The sequence below is a fragment of the Streptopelia decaocto genome (assembly GCF_964273445.1).
Source record: "Streptopelia decaocto genome assembly, chromosome: 2".
NCBI lineage: Eukaryota > Metazoa > Chordata > Aves > Columbiformes > Columbidae > Streptopelia > Streptopelia decaocto.
Genome location: NC_138655.1, coordinates 101870591 through 101891617, shown reverse-complemented (window position 1 = coordinate 101891617; position 21027 = coordinate 101870591). Strand labels below are relative to the sequence as shown.

Genomic DNA, 21027 nt, shown 5'->3' with positions numbered 1-21027 from the left:
ATGCCCCCAGCTAGCTGAGAAAAAGTCCACTGGACTGTAGGATTGGAAATTGTACTACAAAGGTTAGGCGGCAAGTATACAAATCAATATTGTATCCTGACCTTGACTAGTATATTCAGTAGTAGGTGGACTTTTTTTGACCAGAACTGGGTGATGATAACAACTGATTAAAGAAAACAAAACACAGAACAAAGCTCTTACATGAGACTGGCCAAATGAAAAGTCTGTGATGACTCCGTTTGGAGAAGAGATGAACATGGCAAGCAAAAACAAAGAGCAGATTAATGATATCTAAAAGATCAATTGGCCTTTGCAGTTTCTCAGAATGCAAGATCAATGGAGTTAAAGAAAAATAAGACTTGAATTGATCTTTTTAAAGGTGAACTTTTATGCAAATACTTAGTAAGTCTGCAGAATGTGTTTTCACTAGATACATATCTTTGAGACTGATAAAATTATCAAATTAGAGGTGGGGGGAAAGTGCTATATGTGAAAATGTAGAAAATTACATGAAAAAGAAGGTGATGGTGGGGGCGTTGTTTATTTTTGTCAGGTTGACCATGTCAACCAGTCACTGATCATAATCGCAACAGCAACAACAAAATTAAAATCTCACTTTTGTAGTTACACATACAAGCTTTTCTACAACATGTCAGTTAATCAGATTTCATGAGAGAAAAGCTTTTGAGACATCTAATAATTCTTCTCTGTGTCTGTCTTAGTTTTTACAACTGACCCATCATCACCAAGATGTGGGTCACTAGAAGTTTTATACTTTTCCATGTGGCTTTGCTGCAGAAGGTAAAATCACAGTGATTTACTGAATGTAGTCAAATTCATATTCGTAAAGAGAGGCACTGTGCTTTCACCTGTTAGGAAGTGTCTTGACAATCTAATCTTGGCTTTTTGCTTTGTTTCATTATACATTAATTATATTGATTTTTTTTTTTAAATCCAGTAACTGTGTGTGATTTCTGTGTTTGATTGTAGAGATTATTTATACAGTAGGTCAGGCAAATATTCACGTGACATTCACTCTTATCTCCAGTGTGATTTTGATACAATTACAGGTTGGATTAACCCTTTCACATCTCTATTTGCAAAATGTGCTCTCCTTCAAGGACCCTTAAAACTGCTGACAAATAGAGTTAGGAGCTTTGGTTTTCTCTAAAATGCTTGATGTATTTGCCTAAGAGTAGGTGTCACATAGAGTGACCTGCCTAAATGAGGCTGTTGTGTCTCACAGTTACTTTGTCTTCATCCTCTTCTCACACAGAATCACAGAATGTTAGGGATTGGAAGGGACCTCGAAAGATCACCTAGTCCAATCCCCCTGACGGAGCAGGAACACTTAAATGAGGTTACACAGGAATGTGTCCAGGTGGGTTTTGAATGTCTCCAGAGCAGGAGACTCCACAACCCCCCTGGGCAGCCCGTTCCAGTGTTCTGTTACCCTTGCTGGGAAGAAGTTTGTTCTCAAATTTAAGTGGAACCTCTTGTGTTCCAATTTGAACCCATTACCCCTTGTCCTATCATTGGTTGTCACCGAGAAGAGCCTGGCTCCATCCTCCTGACACTCACCCTTTACATATTTGTAAACATTAATAAGGTCACCCCTCAGTCTGCTCTTCTCCAAACTAAAGAGAGCCAGCTCCCTCAGCCTTTCCTCATAAGGGAGATGCTCCACTCCCTTCATCATCTTTGTTGCCCTGCACTGCACTCTCTCCAGCAGTTCCCCGTCCTTCTTGAACTGAGGGACCCAGAACTGGACACAATATTCCAGATGTGGTCTCACCAGGGCAGAGTAGAGGGGAAGGAGAACCTCTCTGGACCTACTAACCACCCCCCTTCTAATACACCCCAGGATGCCATTGGCCTTCTTGGCCACAAGGGCACAGTGCTGGCTCATGGTCATCCTGTTGTCCACCAGGACCCCCAGGTCCCTTTCCCCTACAGTGGTCTCCAATAGGTCATTCCCCAACTTATAATGCAAGCTGGGGTTGTTCCTACCCAGATGCAAGACTCTACACTTTCTCTTGTTATATTTCATTGAATTTTTCCCCGCAGGACAGCCTTCTGGTGTGTCAGCTGCTCCTCCTAGCTTGGTGTCATCAGCAAACTTGCTGATAGTACACTCTATTCCCTCATCCAAATCATTGATGAATATATTGAATAATACTGGCCCCAGTACTGACCCCTGAGGCACTCCATTAGATACAGGCCTACAACTAGACTCTGCCCCACTGACCACGACTCTCTGGCTTCTTCCCTTCAGCCAGTTCGCAGTCCACCTCACTACCCAATCATCCAGACCACACTCCCTCAGTTTAGCTGTACAGATGCTGTGGAAGACTGTGTCAAATGCCTTACTGAAGTCAAGGTAGACCACATCCATTTACTTCTTCTCACAGAAAGCAAACCCTGCCCCCCTCACAACAAGAGGTTCAGGGGTCCCAAATAGAGGCCAGCACCTCTGAGCATCTTTGTTCCTCTGGACAGTGTGAACTTGACTATACCTCACTGTGTATCCCCTGCAAAGACTTTGAAATAGTAAATACATGTAGATTAAGTCTGTAGTGAGCATCAAAAGCTTTCACACTTGATAACTATCAGGCACTAATTCAATGGTGGTGATGTTCAAATAGCTAAGGCTACCCTGAATCCCAGCAGCAGCTTGCCTGGTTTCAGTTCCCCATGCAAGCACCAAGCTCTGTAGATTGACTGAAGTCACACAGTCCTGTCTGCCATCCTCTGGGGAAAAAATAGACGCTCTGAAACCTGAAAAAAAGTACTCTTGGTATTACTGGCAACAATATTATAATTATTAACAGCAGTAATATTGTTGAAATCAGAAATGCGCCGGGACTAAAGGCAGGGACAGACTTTTTGACAAAAGAAACTAGTCAAACTGTTTATTAAGAACCACTGCAGAAGTAAAGAACCTAAATGTGGAAAAAAATTGTAAATTATCCAGAAAAATGTGCCCTCCTGTTTTAACAGCGTATCATTTTGCTGTCAGTAACAGCTCTCTTGCTCTGTTGCTGAGAATTTCAAGCTGCTGTCTTCTGCTCTGGCTGAAGCCCAGCCTGTGTTCCTATAGCAGGCACAGTTCAGGCATGCTTGTCCCCCAGTTTTAACTTCCCACTTGTAAGATGGATAACCAGAGAAAATGGACCTCTGAAGTTACTGTGGTCTGGGTCATATGACTCATTTTAAATTCTAGTACTAACAGCCAAATATACTCATGGAGGAGAAAAACCTCCATGAAGCCTCAGAAGGAAAGAGCAGGAATTTGAAACATCGAGGGCTCCTCCATTTTTGCATTAGCAGTAGCTGCTTTAAAAATCCAGCCTCTCTATTGTGAAAGAGAATGTCCACTGTTGCATTCGATGAGGTATAAACCAATATAAATGAATTATTGTTCGCTGTTTTCTCATGGACCCTTTTCCCCTAAGTTGTGCAAGTGGCTCCGACTCTGATACCCCTGGTTTGGGACTGGATCTCACTTTTTCTCCATCAGTACTGCCTAATTTTCTCCCTACTGCATGTGAAAAGGCTTGTTTCTGAAAAACCATATATTAGTTTGGGGAGGAAAGAGGAGTTTCATGTGCATACCGGCATTTAACCCATGTGACAGATCCATACATTAAGCAGTAGCCTTCTATTACTGTCTCAAACTGTCCTTCATATGAGATGCCTTAATATGTATTTGAAAGCCCTACCATATTTAAATTGCTTTTAGAGTTAATCTCTGGGGAATTTACCTTTTCTGTTATCAACATAAGATAGCAACCACTTAAGAAAGTAAACCTAATGGTGGTGAAGGCTGGAGACTCATGTCATCAGTCCCTCCAGCTCTCAGGGACTGCAGTAAAGAGCACATTATTTGGTTGGTGGTTCCCTTCCATCTTTGGGACCAGAGAGACACAGTGGCTGAAGAATACAAAGAGATTTGAACAGCTGATGCTAGTCTAGGTGCCTCGAGCCTGTGCTACAGGGACCATTTACATTCTTCAACCCCCCTGCTAAGCTACAGCTCATTCTGGTGGGCACTGAAAAGCTTTATTTCCGTAGTTGGTCCAAGGGAATATCCCTACCTGGGGTTAGTGATGCTGACTACACCAGAAGGGGTGAAGCAGAATCTTTTTTATATTGACTCTCCACACAGGAACCCACACTCTGCAGCATGCTTTCAGCTTTATCTCTAGTCAGAGTGTTTCTGGTTTATTTCTCCAGCTAGGCAAACTCACACTTGTGCCATCACTGCATGGAGCAGCTGGTAGGGTGACTGGAGGACTTTAACCTGTCTTGCCAGAAGAACTCAACAGTTCTTAGAAAATAATTATCTGGGTAGTCCACGCAGGCACAACATTGTGGATGAGGTGTTTTACTCAGTGCCCAAATACTTCAGATGCCACCAAGAAAACCACCCTTTTTTGAACCTGTTGACCTATGATTTGATGCAGAAAGTCCATAGCCTTCCCTAACTAGACTTGCCATGAGACAGGCTTTCACTTCTCTCACTAGAGTTTCTGCAGTTTTAGTTTTAGGTATTTCTAAAATATTCTAGCAAAATGAATTGCTGACGAAAAAAATAGCAAAATTCTGTCTGCAAAAGTTAGAGAATATCAGTGCAACACAAACTTGCAACACATTATCTACATCCAGAATCTAACTCTAAAAGTCATGCTTACCCAACCAAAATACAGAAACAATACCAAATAGCATATATGCCACAAAGTGACAACAATCAATCAAAAAATGCTTGAATCAAATCATTCATAAATAACATAAGCACTGTCAATTACGTGGATAAAAAATTACTAATAATCCATAGAGCTTAAATAAAGCATTACTGTTGGGGGATAAATGACAGAGGAGGGACTAGGTGTTTTGTACTTCTATCATAGCAAGTCTTGAATTTTGGGTGATCAGAGGATAAAGATCACTTGTAGACAAACTTATATAAAGCTTTATGTTTTATGACTCACTCTATGTGACTTTAAAGAAAAAAAATAAAAATCCAAGACTTCATTTAACATGCAAAATTAGGTCATTGACTGAGAATAATTGAGAAACCAATTGGAAGGTTCTTGCAGAAAAGTAACCCTTGCCTCAGATTCATGTGGTATCTTTTAAGAGGCGGTTCAAATTAGGGGATAACAGTTGGAACAATTAAAAATTACCATCAGAAGTCTTCAGAAAGCACAACTTTACATCATGGATGTTTTTAACCTCCTGACTGTTATCTGTTTGTGTTCTTTAAAGCAATGTCAGGGTCAGAGATGGAGATTGGTAGATGAGTTGTAGTATTATATCAAAGAGTCAAAGAGAGCCTACATAAACATATAGACTACTTTTACTTCATTGATGTCCCATGGCCTATAAAAAAGCATTTCCTTGTTGATTGGTACTGTCCTAAGTTATCATAGCCTGTTCTAACATATGTTCATTACATTTATATAAATAAAATACAAAGGGACTGAGTTTTATAGGTCTACCTTTTGTGCAGAAGAACATCTGCTCACTAAGTCTGCTTTATCACAGTATTAGGTTTCTTCAGTTTGATTGTACAAAAGACAGCAAGGGAAAAAGGCTTGGCCATCAGTTAGAGTTGACCTGCAAAACAAAACAAAACAAAACCACCTTCAAAATGTTTTCTAATCTGGGAATAACAAGATTCTGAAAACAATGGAAGTTTCGTGGTATAGACCTGTATGTCAGACAAGGACTCTGTTCTTGCATGCATCATCTTTATCGAGTTACTTAAAAATTATGCGGATGAGTTATAAAAATAATTTTTAAAACCATTTCATGTGTACCATTAAACACTATTTCCTCTAGTTCACATCCTTTTTTTTAAAGACAGAAAAAATGCAGGCAGGATGGTAGCAGTCACTCTGGAGTACAGTCATTTTGGGTGCACGTAGCTTCTGTTAAGCAGTTCAGTAGTAAAATTATCCTCAGTTCTGTTCATGGATAGCTACCTAACACAGGAGAGAGACATACATAGGTAAGTGAATGAATACATGCATACATATACACAAATGTATATGAGCTCTTTGGGTCTTTGTCATTTTTGCAACTGGGTCTACTTTTAATTCGTAATTTTTTTCATGTTTCTCCATGAAAGGGACTTTGTTTTACATTGTTTTCTTTTTCTCTTTGAGGGAGGAAAGAAGACATGCTTCTGTATATTTTTCACTTCACATTGAATGGTAAGAGAATTGTGATTTTCTAAGAGAGATGTATGTGAAAAAACTAAAAATGAAAGAAGGAAAGAGCATTAAGTTTGAAAAGTCTAAATTGCAATATTCTGCAGAGATTGTGGTACCCTAGGTTTTCAGTCAAAACTTGCTCCTAGTCAGACGTGTGAAGTCCACAGAATTATTTAAAAATCTATAAAATTAGTTTTGCTTAAAAATGTTAGTGAGTTTTAGGGACTGTCAACTTTTGTGTAACCAGATAGAAAGCCTTAAAAAAAAAACGAAGTGTAAAAAAAAAAAAAAAAAAAAAAAGTTTAGATTAAGTAGTTAAGCAAAAATGTCTCAAGTTGTAGAAGTCTGTAACCAATGAGAATACTTTTAAAAAACGAGTTATGAATATAGGGGGTTAAAAATTCACTACATTATAAATGAAACCTTTGGCATCAATAATAGAAAAAGAGGAGTGAATAACAGAACATTAAACAATGCTCTGCAGTTCTGCTTCACTTTCACACAAATTATATCGTTACAGAAGAGGAGGACTAAATGAAAAAAAGTTATCAAACAAAAATCATGCTACAATTGGTGACTTGACAGTGGAATTTGCTATTTCAAGCTCAGTACATGCTACAGATGCCAGGATAAAATAATCTGTTAATCACAGTGAAGTTTGAATACATTCACTTTTATTGCAGTGACAATTGTTGCATGCAAAAGAGATTTTTTTTTTCCCCCAGGTGATACAGGAGGAGATACAGAGAGTAACAGGACAGACAGAAAAGCAGTTATCTCATTTATTTCAGGACTGTTTGACAAACACTGGTTTCCCCCAAGTGGATGTTTTGAGGAGTGTTATTCCTCTCATCCCAGCAGAGCCCAGACGCAAGAGATGCCTGCAGCTTCGGCTGCGCAGCCCCTTCCGGATGTTAATGCAAGGACTCCTACGTGCATATGTGCAGTGGTTACAGGATCCCGATGCCTTTATTACCCCTGGGCCCCCTTCGGTATGTCAGTGTCCTCCTAACCTGCAGCCACATGACGAAAATTAAACAAGGGTTTGTTGCATTTGTTGCTGTGGAAATATGAAGCCAGTTGCTTCAGTTTCAATGGGATCTCCCTCCTTCCTTCCCCCCCTCCCCACCCCCCACCCCCCCACCAACCTCCCCAAAAGGGGAGGGGATAGCCCCCACTCATCCATCCCCCTCTGCCTGTTTCCCTTCCACCCCCGCCACATTTTTGCCTGTTAACTATGCCAGGACAGAGAGGTGGGGGTGAGGGCATAAAAGCATTCCTGCATGTCTGGAGGAAAGAAAAAAGATAAAGGGGGAAAGTGAAAGGGGAGGGGAAGAGTGCTCAGGGACTTGAACTGCCAGTGAAATGATGCTTCTCTAGCCGTCCTGTTCAGATAATAGTTAACTCGGGGTTAAAGATTAATAGCCAGGCAAAGCACTGTATAAATGGCTTGGGCGAGCTGAATGTATGTAAACTGCCTCCCGCTCCTCAGCCTGCTGAGCGGCCCTCTCTGTCGTCCCTCCTCATCAGCGACATGAATAGCCCGCGGTCTCTGCTGGGCCGCTGCTGGCTGCCGTCCCTGCTGCTGTCGGCGCTCCTGGCCCGCCGCCTCACCGCCGGGATGGCCCTGCAGCCCATGCACTGCGCCCCGTGCACCCAGGAGAAGCTCGCCCTCTGTCCGCCCGTCGCCCCCGGCTGCCTGGAGACGGCCCGGCAGCCCGGCTGCGGCTGCTGCCAGACCTGCGCGCTCGGGCCGGGCCAGCCGTGCGGGGTTTACACGGCCCGCTGCGGCCAGGGGCTCCGCTGCCACGTCCCCGCAGGAGAGCCGCGGCCCCTCTCCGCCCTCATGCAGGGGCAAGGGACGTGCCTGCCCGCCAGCGAGGCCGGGATGAGCATGGCGGAGCCGGCAGGTACCGCGCGGTCGCGCCGCCGGGCTGGGGAGCTGCGCGCCGGGCGCTGCGGCAGAGCCCGCGCCCAGAGGAACAGGGGCTCAGCAGGCAGGATGCGCCTGGGGCTGGGGGACTGGCTGTCAGGAGCTTAGAAAAATGAGCAAAGTTAGGCAGGCGTTTCAAAATAGGGAAGCCAAACCGCGGTTTCCAGGAAAACGTGCTTTGACCTGTGCCAGGTGAGAGGCATCTGGGTGGGGAGCCAAGAGATGTTCGCAGCAGCCTGTTACCCCACAGGCAGCAAGAAAACCCTAAAGCCTAGTAATTGGACAATGCAAAATAATCAGAATAAGGTTTCTGGGACGATATAGACAGTTTCTCTTTAGTAGTAAACAGGGAGTAGGACAAATGTTTTCTAGACTTTGTGTCCATCTCCAAAAGTCATGATAGAGAATTGAAAGACCTAAACATGCTTTGTGCCTGGCTTAATTTCAAGAATAAAATGTATCTGAAGTAGTGCCATGCTGGCCAAAACTATCTTTGAGCAAAAAGACATATCAAGCATCTTAGACTATATGATGATAAGGAACTTCTTCAGTGTGATTTCATTATTTTGCAATTTATTACTGTTAATATTTTCACCATCATTACTGCTATGTTCATGCAGTGGTGATTAAGGTAGTTCAGTAGCATTACAAAAATAATCGTTGTTGACTCAACAATGGCCATTGGTGGCAGTAAGTGAAGTTTCGCTTGTACTTGAGGAGGTGAGGAGGGGAGACAACAGTGACTAAACTGAGTGTTTAAGCATCCAGCAGTTTAAAAGGTCTAGTATTTGATTTCTTTTCCTTCCTTCCTTCCTTCCTTCCTTCCTTCCTTCCTTCCTTCCTTCCTTCCTTCCTTCCTTCCTTCCTTCCTTCCTTCCTTCCTTCCTTCCTTCCTTCCTTCCTTCCTTCCCTCCCTCCTTCCCTCCTTCCTTCCCTCCTTCCTTCCCTCCTTCCCTCCCTCCTTCCTTCCCTCCTTCCTTCCCTCCTTCCTTCCCTCCTTCCCTCCCTCCTTCCTTCCTTCCCTCCTTCCCTCCTTCCCTCCTTCCTTCCCTCCTTCCCTCCTCCCTCCTTCCCTCCTCCCTCCTTCCCTCCTTCCTTCCCTCCTTCTTTCCCTCCTTTCCCTCCTTCCTTCTTATCCTTCCTTTCTTTCCTTCCTTTATTTATTTTCCTTTCGTCCTTTGCTCCTCAATTTTCCACCTCCAGTTTTTCTTAAGCACTGTCAAAGGGAAAAGCAGGTGATTTTTAGTCAATTGGATGGTGTTTATAACCTTGATCCAACAAGTTATTTAGACACGTGACAAAATTTTATCCCATGATGAGTCCCTGTAATTGCAAATGGTTTCTGAGTTCACACGTGCTGAGTTTGGCAGTGGCATGCAGACCATAATCAGGCAGGTCCAGTTTGTGCCATTGCCTGACTATTTGATCAGCTGCAGGCCAGCGTAAGCTACTGCTGGCTCTTGTGAATTGCTACCCCTGCTTATATGTGAGGAAAGCCACATAATAAAGTACAGGATGCCACAGGATCAGGTCTGGACCAGTTCCTCTCCTGAATAAAAACTGACACATATCATGCTGACAAAAGTAAATCTAAAGTAAATCTAAAGTTTAACTCCAGTCCTTCCTCATTTAGCAAGGTCTCTGCAACGCACTGTGATCAAGAAAGTTTTTTCATTTCTAACAGACTGGCTGCAGCTTCTTTTTTTGGGATTAGAGTAATTTTGAAGAATTGTAAAATAACCAACTTTTTAGCAAACAGCTGATGTGTCCTCATATGAATTTATGACAAAAGTTTAATTGGCTGTGTTGCATACATAATTTATTACACTTGCAAGAGCTGCTGTAATGGTTCTGTCCTAGATATTACTTTTTTGTTGCTGTTATTGATTCTTCTTATTCTTTACCTTTTTAACTTGGAGAAATAAATGCTGAAATGTTCACCTTACTATCATTTTTTTCCAGACTCCATTGAACCTGAGGATGTGCCTTTGGAAAGCACTGAAATGACACAGGATCAGCTGTTGAGCTATCAATTGATGTTTCCCATAGGCCAGGACAAATCCATCCCCTGGAATGCCATCACTGCATATGAAAACATGAAAGCAAAGAGGATATCTGAACTCAAGAAATGGAAAGAGCAGGTAGGTTTTATTTGCAAACCTGTCAGAGACCATTTCAGTAGATGCTATTGATTCAGAATAAAAAATGAAAATGTGTGTGAAATTTTAGCAGCAACACTAGCATGTCAGTATTTTGGGTAGCCAGCAAACAGACTTGTGGAATGCCTTCATCAGATGCTTCAGGAACAGGCAAAATAGCATAAGCAATAAAAACAGGCATGCATCATATATATCCTATACACACTCCATGCAGAGGCTGAATCTTTCCCTATGTTTATTATCAGATTATAACATGGGCCCTTAATTTCCAGGAGCTCAGATTAAAATCTTGCACTGCTTTTGTGTTTAAGTTAAAAAAATCAAAGGCATTTGTTGCTGGTCCAATGCTTAGTGAAATAAAAGGGAGTCCCTACATACAATTATTGGTGAAACACCAATGCAAACCAAAACGTGTTTCTTGATGATCACAAGGAAACACTGTTCATCAGGTGCATGTAAAAAGATATAAAGCTCAACAATTAAAGTTAGCTTTTACCTTCGGCACTGCAAAATCTCGTGGGTAATGGGGGTGTGAGGCCTTTGCAAGCAGGTATGTGTTCCACTGGAGGGCATCAGCGTACCACAGTTAGACCAGTCCCAGGCAGCCAGCACACCCGCAGCACGGCGTTGAATTAGAATGGGGCATCACAGAAGCCCAGTTTTGTAATGGTCAAAGACAAAACGAAAAAAAAAAAAAGGCAAAAACCTACAAACCACCAGCCCACCTAGAAAGCCTCATTGCACATCCAGAACAGGACTTAACCACTGATTTAGTCTGAACTATTATACATAAGTACTGTGAGATCCAGTTCTGATTTTTAGACTTCTGCTTTTGTCACCCAGAGTCACAGATAAGGCACGTGACCTGAATAGGACCATTTAATGTGAGGGGCCAGTACACAGAAGTCTTGCAAAAGCAGAGAGTATGATTATTTTCACTCTAAAGTAAAAGTATTTGTTCAGTCACTTCTCCCCTTTCACTCATTTAAACATGTTAGGTACTAATAATAAATGGCAATTGTGACTTTGAAAAGGGGAGCAAGCAAATTGTAAAAATAGTGAGTATTACAAACAGTTCTTCATCCCCAATTCCAGGCACTTTTGCTTTAGGTCTCAGAGCCACAGGGGTGCTCTCTATTCTGCTTTGGCAACAGCTCTGTCCTGTATAAAAGATAACAAACATTCAGATGTTTGTTCTTGCACTGTCTATATACGTCTTTCACCTATTCTCCATACATCAACAGAGCACAGGGCCATGGCAACCCAGAAAACGTGGCTAGTCTCACGTACACCAGCCTTCTAACGTGCACCTCCCCATAATAGGAGAGATTGTACCCTATGAGCAGTAATGTGTTTACTTAACACAGGTTAAATTTCCTTGTGTGGCAATTTGAGGACTTAAATCCTCCTGTTTCTGAGGACAGAAAATACCTCAAAGAATAAAAACAAAGGCCTAAATGCAACACCAGAGTTTTCTGGCTGTGCTCCTACTGAAACAAGTAAAAACTAAATGCAAAGCAGCCTGGTGCAGATTATATGACTAATAAGTATTTTCAGCTATTTGCTAGCTTTATACTGATCATTTCTTGTTTAGCTGGTTTCTTTGCAGTTTTGATATTGACGATCTTTGCACTGTATTCCTGCAGGGACCTTGTCAGAAGGAGCTCTACAGGGCCCTGTATAAATTGGCAAAGGCTCAGCAGAGAAGCAGAGGGGAGATCTACAAATTCTACTTGCCCAACTGCAACAAGAATGGGTTTTACCACAGCAAACAGGTACATGTTTTTTCCTCTGTCCATTTACACTAGCTCTACAACTAGCCTGACAAAGCCAACCCTTTCACAGTCCTCTGCTCGCAAACTCCCCAAGTTTGCAGCTGCTGGAAGAGCAGGTTGCGAAAACAGGGATACTTAGTAGTGGGAGCAGATGGTTTGTCCTCCTTCTCTTAAAAGTGAGCTGCATGCTATGGGCTGACAGCAACAGAGGCAGGAGCTTTTTCCATTCACAGAACAGGTGCAGGCAAGGCCTTCTCCAAAATATTTTAACCCTTTTTGCTCCCAGGCCAAATCAAGCTCCATGTACCTAATTTGTTAGCAAATTGACAGTTGACATTAATTCATAATATCCACTATACTGCCTGCAAAGCCCACTGAATGTCTAAGAATCGCTATGAAGAAAGGAGGCTTTCAGCTCCTGGGCAGTGAAAATGTTACATTGTCAGTGAAAAATCTGTGTGGAGTAAGATTAGCCTTCTGAAAGCAGAACAAAAATACTGATCTGTGCTGCCTATGGATGATGTTCTATGCTCATTTCCATTATAGCCTCAAAAAAAAGCCATTGCAAGTTACACTGAGTGTAATCTGCAAATTTAACTAAAGCTCCAAACTTCAAGCCACACCCTTGTAACCACAGGTCACGCACACAAATTTAGCAGGTTTGCATAAATCTGTGTCACCAAGACTCCTTGTTTTGGGGCGTGGCAGCACTGCGTGAGTCACAAACATTGTGACCTGGGATCTAATTAGGCACAAACAGAAATCTGTTGAAACCCCTCCCCAAGAAAAAACCCACCATATTTGCCTTCTTGCATGAAGAGCCAGACGAGCCAGTCATTGCTCTGGCCCTACCAGCTTGTATATTCTGCCGCCTTCTGGTTTCTCACGCTGGAAGATTTTGCTTTTTTATACTGCTGTTTACCATGGAGTGGACAAACTTTTAAATCTGAAGCTGCTACTGTGGTTGCTGAGCTTGGGTCATTGCTCCCTAACCAAGTGTCTTGGTCAGAGGCTCTGTCAGGGCAGGGACCACCACATGCAAAACAAGTCTGCATGGCAGGTCGCAACCTTCTGATCCTAGTTCTGTCCAAGACCTCTAATTGCAGTATCTCACATATAACCTTCTGCTTACAGTTACTTATTGTGGGGTTTTTTTTGCTAATAACGTTCTAGTGTGAAACTTCACTGGATGGAGAGCCTGCTGGATGCTGGTGTGTCTATCCAAAAAATGGAAGAAGAATTCCTGTATCTCCAGATATGGAAGGAGACCCCGAATGCCAACAGTATCTCAACTCGCAAGAATAAAACTAAACACATTCATTCACACCAAGTTTTCTACAGGGCCTGATGTAGTCAGGAGACATTTCAGTCAGGAGGTGTTTTAGTAGGGTAGTTTTGTGCACCTGATTTTCAGCATCTGAGTAACCCCGTAAGCAGCTTTATTACTGTCCTGGGGTTACTCAGATGCTTGAGTGACAAATATGAGCCAGTGCAAGATGAAGTCCTACACTCTTGTATATTTTGTTTGTATAATATCATAGATACCCTCATATGTAAAGCTGTTTAAGTATTTATTTCACAGTATGTCTATTTTTGTGTGTTGTTACTAATTTATATCCTCAAACACTTAATAACTTTATATGTAAATACTTAATATTATTGTTCTTAAATGTATGCTTCTTATGTTGGAGGAATGATGCTACTTAAAACTCAAATGGCATAACTATTGGGAAAAATGGCTTGTAAACTCGCATTTTTGTACTATGTATTTATAGACTTAAAACTGCATTTTAAAAAATAGCTTTCACTAGAGAACTTGCTCAGAAACTTACTTAAAACCTGTCTTGTTTATATATCATGTTGCTTTTGCACCTCTGTTTCAATGTCAAGCTGTGTCTAAACCTTGATCATACACTGAAGCTCCTGATGGGAGCAGTATTTTTTTCTATTTTCCAAACATATGCACCAGATAAATGGGAAAACACAAGAGGATATTCTGTACCACCTTTGACAGGTGTAAATCGTTCACATGTTGACATTGTCGTGTTATTTAAGATGAGTTATTAAATAATGTCTTCTACACTCTCCTGGTCTCTTGCTTTCTGCATGTTTCTGTTAAGTTGTCTGGCCTCAGCAGGACAGCACAGTGGTGGGTGGGAGCGTAGGGGAAAACACACTTCTTGCACTTCTGCCTCCTGAACGCTTAGCTCTATTTTCCTGCAATGAGTTTTCTTCTTTCACTCTCCCTACCCTAATTCCCCTTCTCCCATCCTCTTCAATCCCGTCTGTGCGCTGCAAGCCTTTGCCTTGGGCAAAGCAGCAGCCTCCAAGAGAAGTTACTGAAAAGTTTTCTGGGTAGGAAAGCCTTTCTCCACTGAAAAGCCCAAGGCAGCAGCAGTATTAATGCATTTAAAAGATAACATTGAGACTAGAAAGAGCCGTTTCCTGCACAGAAAGTCAGAGGTTATAAAAAGGAGCCTGTTAAAAAGCCAGGCCTTTTTTTTTTTTTTTTCTGAAAGCAGAGAAAAAGGTCCCCTTGGCTTGAGATGTCGTCCCTTTTAATCTCCGGAATGTTCCTTTGACTTAGTGGTTGCAGATAAAAAGGGAGAAAGCAAGTGAGAGCCCTGCTGTTTTCCAGCTGGTTTTGCCCATGGAGAAATTAGTGTGGGAGTTAGCAAGTCCCAGAGGTGGGAATAGACTGCACCAACCCTGCCTGAGAAAACAGCCTGAGAGGAGACTAATAACATTTTCTAAGAGCCTGGCAGGAGGGAAACGGCATAAAATCCTTCTGCCATTTGGTGGCACAAGCTTTGGATTTTAAATAGGAGCGGGAAGCAGCTTGTAGAAACTGGAAAGCCAAAGCATGGAGATCTCTGCTCTCTGTATCATGGTTCTGTGGCAACACATGTTGTGCTCACTGAATGTGGTGGCGTTACTTTCATGTCAGTGTCAGCGGATCAATTGGGGTCTAACAAACTGTTCCAGATTTAAAAGTATGAGTATACTACTGAGCTTCTTTGTGAAGTGTTTTGAGATCTTCCCAAGGAAAGCACTGCAAAGCAGTTAATAGCATTGGCATTATAAGTAATTAAAGTCTAACCTCCCTGTAATGAGCTACAGTGAGACCTGGATACAACTGTGTTATAACATTGCATTCATGGTGTCAAAATATTTTGGCAATCATTGTGTCAGAATAATGAAGAAGCTGCAAATTTGGGCAGAGCCTTAGAGTCCTTTCATGGAGTCTACCCAGCACTGAACAGCTGTCATGCAGCATTGCCAAGGGAAAATGGTGAAGAAAGGAGGGGAAATCATAAACTCACAGCTACAGCACGTACTTAAGAGCACTCTGACTGCTCTCACCCCATCGCCCTTGTGTAAAGGTTGATCTCCAATGAACAGAAATAGGTTATTTTTCTTGTGATCATTATATATACAGGGGAAATGTTCATCACATTAATTTGCAGTACAGCAATTCAGTGGAAAGCTACTGTCAATATTTTGCAGGGTGGTAGTTTCCCATCCTAGCTGCAAGAAATCAGAGTTTTTAACAGGGACAGAGGTTTAGGGAAACTTTTTCCTTTAAATGTTAAGTACCAAGAGCAGAAGTTGCTTTATACAGCATTCGGGCATGACAGGCCAATTTCTTAGAGCGGTTTAGCTCCTAACCTCCTACTGAAAGCAACAGGGGATGGGTGCCTTCTTATCTGCAATCTGGCCTTGTGTGACATCTTGCCAGGACTCACCAGGACAGACTTCTGCTGAGCTGCTCTGGGATGGACTGTCTGACTTAGGCCAGACTCTTCTGTATACTAGGATTAGAACTAGTGCAAGGAGGCAAGGAAGGCAAATTTTATCTCCCTATCACTGTGCTGCCAGAATGTTGGACTACATTTAAGCCATAGATGCCACGTGTTTGTGATTTGTCCTGATTTTTATGATCACCCTCAGTAACGGGGAAAAATCAAAGGTTTGTAGTTTTCCTTTGTTTTAGTTATTTTTTTTCTGTTTGTTGGGCTTTTTTTTTTTTTTTTATTTTTTTGACATGTGCCATCTGGTAATCCTGGCCTCAGTGTATGCCTGTTGAAGTGGTCCCACCTGCACTGGCAAGCCAAGCCTGGTGGGAATGAGGGGGGAAATGGGGAAAGTACCACAGAATGCTCTTAGCCGCTCAGATCTCCTAGCGTGCAGCTGGATTTGTAAAGATGATGTACTGTTCCTCGTTATTTCGGCTCCCTCCCTTCACACCCTCTTGCATTCCTCCCACCCCACCTAAAAAAATTAATTGGCGGGAAGGTCTTAGGTGAGCATCTGTAGTGTTTGGTTCATGTTATCTGAGAACCCTACCTACCCAGTTTGTGCTCCTTCCTGCCAAAACCCTGCCAGGTCTTCTGCAGCAGAACAAACGTTCCAGCCATGCCTCCTCCTGCCCCTGGCCTACTGCCAGATGCAAAATGTTCATAGCACAGAAATGAGGTCACTGCCCTCTGCACTGTATTTTCTACCTTGCTTTTCCACTAAAGCTGCCCAAGACAACCTTCAGTCACCTGTTACTGGGCTCCACTCATACAGAGTCAGTTCTGCTCATTGCTTTGGGGTACCCTGGAGACACATTGGTGTTGGCTAGCGCTGGCAGGAGGTGAGGGGAGAGAAGGAAGGAGAGAAAAACAATGGGGGTGAAGGGCAGCCAGCACTAATACTGAAAGCTCATCAGCATCTCTGTTACTTCTCTACCATAAGGACACATGCTTTGCAAAGGTAAAACTTACGTAGGGAACGGCTTTCTATAGATCCAGCCCAAAACATGGTCAAATATTAAACACATCAAGATTTAGGCTTTTCCTTTGCAAAACAAATATATTCCTTTGACCTTGCACTTCCTAATGAGAGTCCTGAACACATCACAAAATAAAAAAGGAAACAGAAAATGTGTCACATACAGTTTTCTTTCCTCAAGGGGAAGAAAAGTGGTTTAGAAAAGAATGGCACAAATCAGAGGCTTGTCACAGAACTTACTGCATTCCTAGGAAGTGCACAGGATCCATAGCATCAGACACTACATGGGAACCCCAACAAACTACTATTAATAAAATGACATAGTTTTTTTCTGCAAAGTCAGAACTAAAGATGTTTGTGCTTTACCAGCAGTCTCTGAGCACTGACTTTGCAGAATTAGAAATGTTATTTTTCTATTCCCATCACTGCCTTGTTACTGCAGAACAACTCCAGTGTCTAAATCAAACCCACCCATAATAATTAAAAATATCTGTAAAAAAAAAAAAAAAAAGATCCAAGTGACTCATTCCAAAGTAGACTCTCAGCCCATGCTTGCACATCAAATGGGCAAGTCCTATCCCTATCTTTAGACCCTACCTTCGGAGTGGGTCTATTTTCCTCAGCTATCACTTAACCGATAAACCAGTAGTCTAAACAGCCTCTCCTGGCCACACTGATGACAGGTCCCAGGCTTTCTATTTGCCAACACATTTCGTATTTATGGACCAACTGTTTTATGTACTTGTACATTTCATTGAGAATCGGGCAGGGATTCAGACCACACAGGAAAGTGGGGTATGAGCATCCTAACAAGCACCTAAATGTGTTTGGCACATTTGCCTTCTTTAAGGCTTGGGTAAGTGATAATGGTGAACAACAGTATCAGAGTTAGGGCAAGTGGAGGACTTCTCTCACTACTGGCATATCACCCTATATTACTTTGTCACATGTAGGTAAAGGCATAAAAGGCTGGGACCTGCTGGGACCACAGCTGGTTAGTTCTGTATTACCAGAAAGGACCAAAACCAACAGTGGAACCCAAATATACCAGCACTTGCACTCTGAGTAATGAAAACAGCTCTGACAACAGCTCTGTCAACAAACAAGGGCTTTATTTTATTTTCCCTCCTCTCCTCCTCCCTTGACCCAGTTCCTCCCCTAGGGTGCAAAGTTCACCTGCTAGTAAGCTACTGTGAGGGCTCAGGGAGAGGGGCAACCTTGTGGGAGAGATGTGGGATCAAGGGTGCTTGTGAAGATTGAAGTAAGGTGAACCAAACAAATCTATACTTAGTGCATTCTAGATCCTGGTTGTTTCATTTTGCAAAAGTTTCTGCTCACCTTTTCAGACTCTGTGCTGGATTATCACCTCTGAGTGGCAGCATGGGCAGACCAGCAGAGACAAGGGCACACAGGGGAAAGCAGAGCTGCACACGTGCTTGGCTCACTGCTGCTTCCTTACCTTTCCTAACAGGGACAGTGCGTGGCCAGCAGGCACAGCTACTCCAGCAGAGCCTCCCTGCTGCAGTTCCACCATGTAGAACGCAGCACAGGCAGACTTCCTCCTGCTCTCAGTCTCCTCCAACTGCTGTTAAGCTAACAAAGAGCAGGCCATTCGTGTCTACACTGAGGTTTTTAATTGCTTAATTATGCCAGTGATGATGTGGTTTTTTTGTCTCTCTCACTGATGGTGCTTTCTAGTTCAATGGGCTGATGTGTTGATGCTGAGGTTCCTTAGAAAAGCATCTTGGTGTGGGATGTCTCTGGAGACCTACAGCAAATGCTGGCTGTATCATCTTCTTCTTCCATATTTTCTTTTTGCCTCTGGCTTCTTTTTATCACTGCTTTGGCAGCCGAGCTCTCACCATTTAGCCCCAGGAAGGGAACAAGAAAAGAAGAGCAGCAACGTGTCACTGGTAGCAGGGTAACAGCAGTTGTGGAAGTATATGGAAGGATCTGAGGGCTGATGGTTGCATGTGGCACCCCAGTGATAATCAACTCTTCAAGCTCAGTCAGGTCTTTTTTACTGGGTGCAAGTTACATGATATGTAGCAGACGTAGGAAACAAGTCTGACCTTGGATATTCTTTGTGTGGCATAAGCAGGCAAAAATAGCCTCTGTTCCCCAGTTGCAGGGAGTGAGGCAATAGCACACTCAGCCTAGCTCTCATAAGCAAGTCCCTTAACTACCCCACTTTTGGAAGGTCTTACCACATGTGGCTGTGGGAAGCAGTCCTTCTCAATGGTATTTTATTCAGCTTCACAGATTTTTCTGGAGGAAATCTCAACTGCTCTCTGCAGCAATAACTTTGCTGTCTTTCTTTCCATCCTCACTCATGGAGAGACCAATGGGATGAAATTAGCCATGACAGAAAGGCTCTTAAGGAATCTGGATAGGTCAGCAGAAGTGGAAAGCCAGGATACATACTGCAGCAGGACATGCATTCTGCAAGGATAAACTGAGATTTGCAGCATTACCCTTTGCTTCTGCTAATACCTGGTCTCCAGGTTTTTTTCAGCTGCAACTTTCAGCCTTGAAGTCATTTGCATGTTTTAATTACATGTACAGGGCAAAAGCAAAGTTTTTTTACAATAGGATTTTCTCTAAGGCTGGTGTATATGCTTCTACAGCTGCAAAATCTGAAGGGTTTTAAACCTAGAACTTCTGATGAACAACAAATTTGTACTACATGTATTTTATCAGGAAATTTCCTTTTTAGCAGAAAAAAAATGTAACATCATCTCAATCAATGTACTGTATAATGTAGAAAATCTCATGCACTGGAACTCCAGACAGCAATCTACCACATTCTGACAGGTTCACAGGATCACAGGATGGTTGAGGTTGGAAGGAATCTCTAGAAGTCACCTGGTCCAGCCCCACTGCTCAAGCAGGGCCATCTAGAGCCAGTTGCCCAGGACCATATCCAAATGGCTTTTGACCGTCTCCAAGGATGAAGACTCCAAAATCAAGTGAAGGTTAAATACTTTCCAGTTGGAAGAAGATACCCAGTTCCACCAGACATACCAAAACACTTAACAAAATGAATTTTGCACACTTGTGGATGAAGGCATTACTGACACCATAAAAAGTTTGGCCTTGGAATTCTGATATCCTTTTTGGATCTCATTTTTTGATGCCTCAGAAAAAAACAGGGAGTAGGGGAAGAAAAATAAGTCCTTTCTAATGCAGGAAGCATTTCTTTCTTCTGAAATAAATTAATAGATGTGAAGAGCTCCTAAAGGCACAGCAGGACCACATATAAAACAGCTACCTATATAAACATTTCATTTTGAATACTAATATGCTTTGGCATCCAGGAAAATTGCTCAGCATTTCATACTTTAAATACTATTGCTAATATGTAAAATCTCTGAGGAGCTATCCTTGTTTACAGTGTTTTAGAGAGTGACTAGAGATACAAAAAAATATGATTTCCCAAAAGGTTTGTAAAAACATTACTTAAATTTAGGGCTCAGTTCAATAATTATGCTGTGTTAAGGTTTCTAGAGAATTCAGTCATAAAAAGTTCAGACTGTACTAAAAACTAATTAATTCTGTGGTTTTGGTATTCATTGAAGCCTCCTCCTCTGTGCACAAATAGCTAACATTATGCCCTGAAGGGCATGCATGCCAAAAAGGTCAAAAAGGATATTCTGAGCTCAAAAGACTATAGCACAGCAGGTCTATTAAAAAAAAGGAACTTCTCTCAAATAGTTCGAAAGATAATAGAGCTGCCTGAAGGCAGTTTTAACTTGCACGCTGGTCATTTAAAGGGTTTATGCAACTATTTATTACAGTGGCTAAAATAAATAGTTACCACATCAATCTGAGCTACATATGGCACCTATGTAGCATCTGGAGACAAAATATACATAAAATGAAATGAGCAACTTTTGCAGTACGTACATTAAGCTTTTGTATTGCCTTCCTATGCAAATATTTGATGTGTAAATAATGTTAGCAGTTTCAAGGATTTTTCTGACTTCATAATGTTCACCCAGATCACCTGAGATCCTTGAAAGAGCTCGTTATAAATAAGAAAAAAGCTGCCAAATATTCACTTAAAAAAAAAACCAAAACAACACAGACCATCTGAGCCGAAGACAGCGAAGGCACTGAAACAGGAAGGTATTTTTCTAATGCATTGGTTCCATTTCTGCCACGAA

At 42.2% G+C, this 21027-nt stretch overlaps 1 protein-coding gene across 1 annotated transcript; it reads left to right on the top strand.

The window, feature by feature from the left end:
• Window positions 1-7752: 7752 nt before the first annotated feature.
• On the top strand, window positions 7753-14037 carry IGFBP1 (insulin like growth factor binding protein 1; the record flags this gene model as incomplete). The annotated part of the gene is made up of 4 exons (XM_082044688.1): window positions 7753-8128; window positions 10114-10292; window positions 11957-12085; window positions 13259-14037. The coding sequence occupies 4 exons, from the start codon at window positions 7753-7755 to the stop codon at window positions 13388-13390; spliced, it is 816 nt and encodes a 271-aa protein (XP_081900814.1). The 3' UTR covers window positions 13391-14037.
• Between the last annotated feature and the right edge of the window lie 6990 nt (window positions 14038-21027).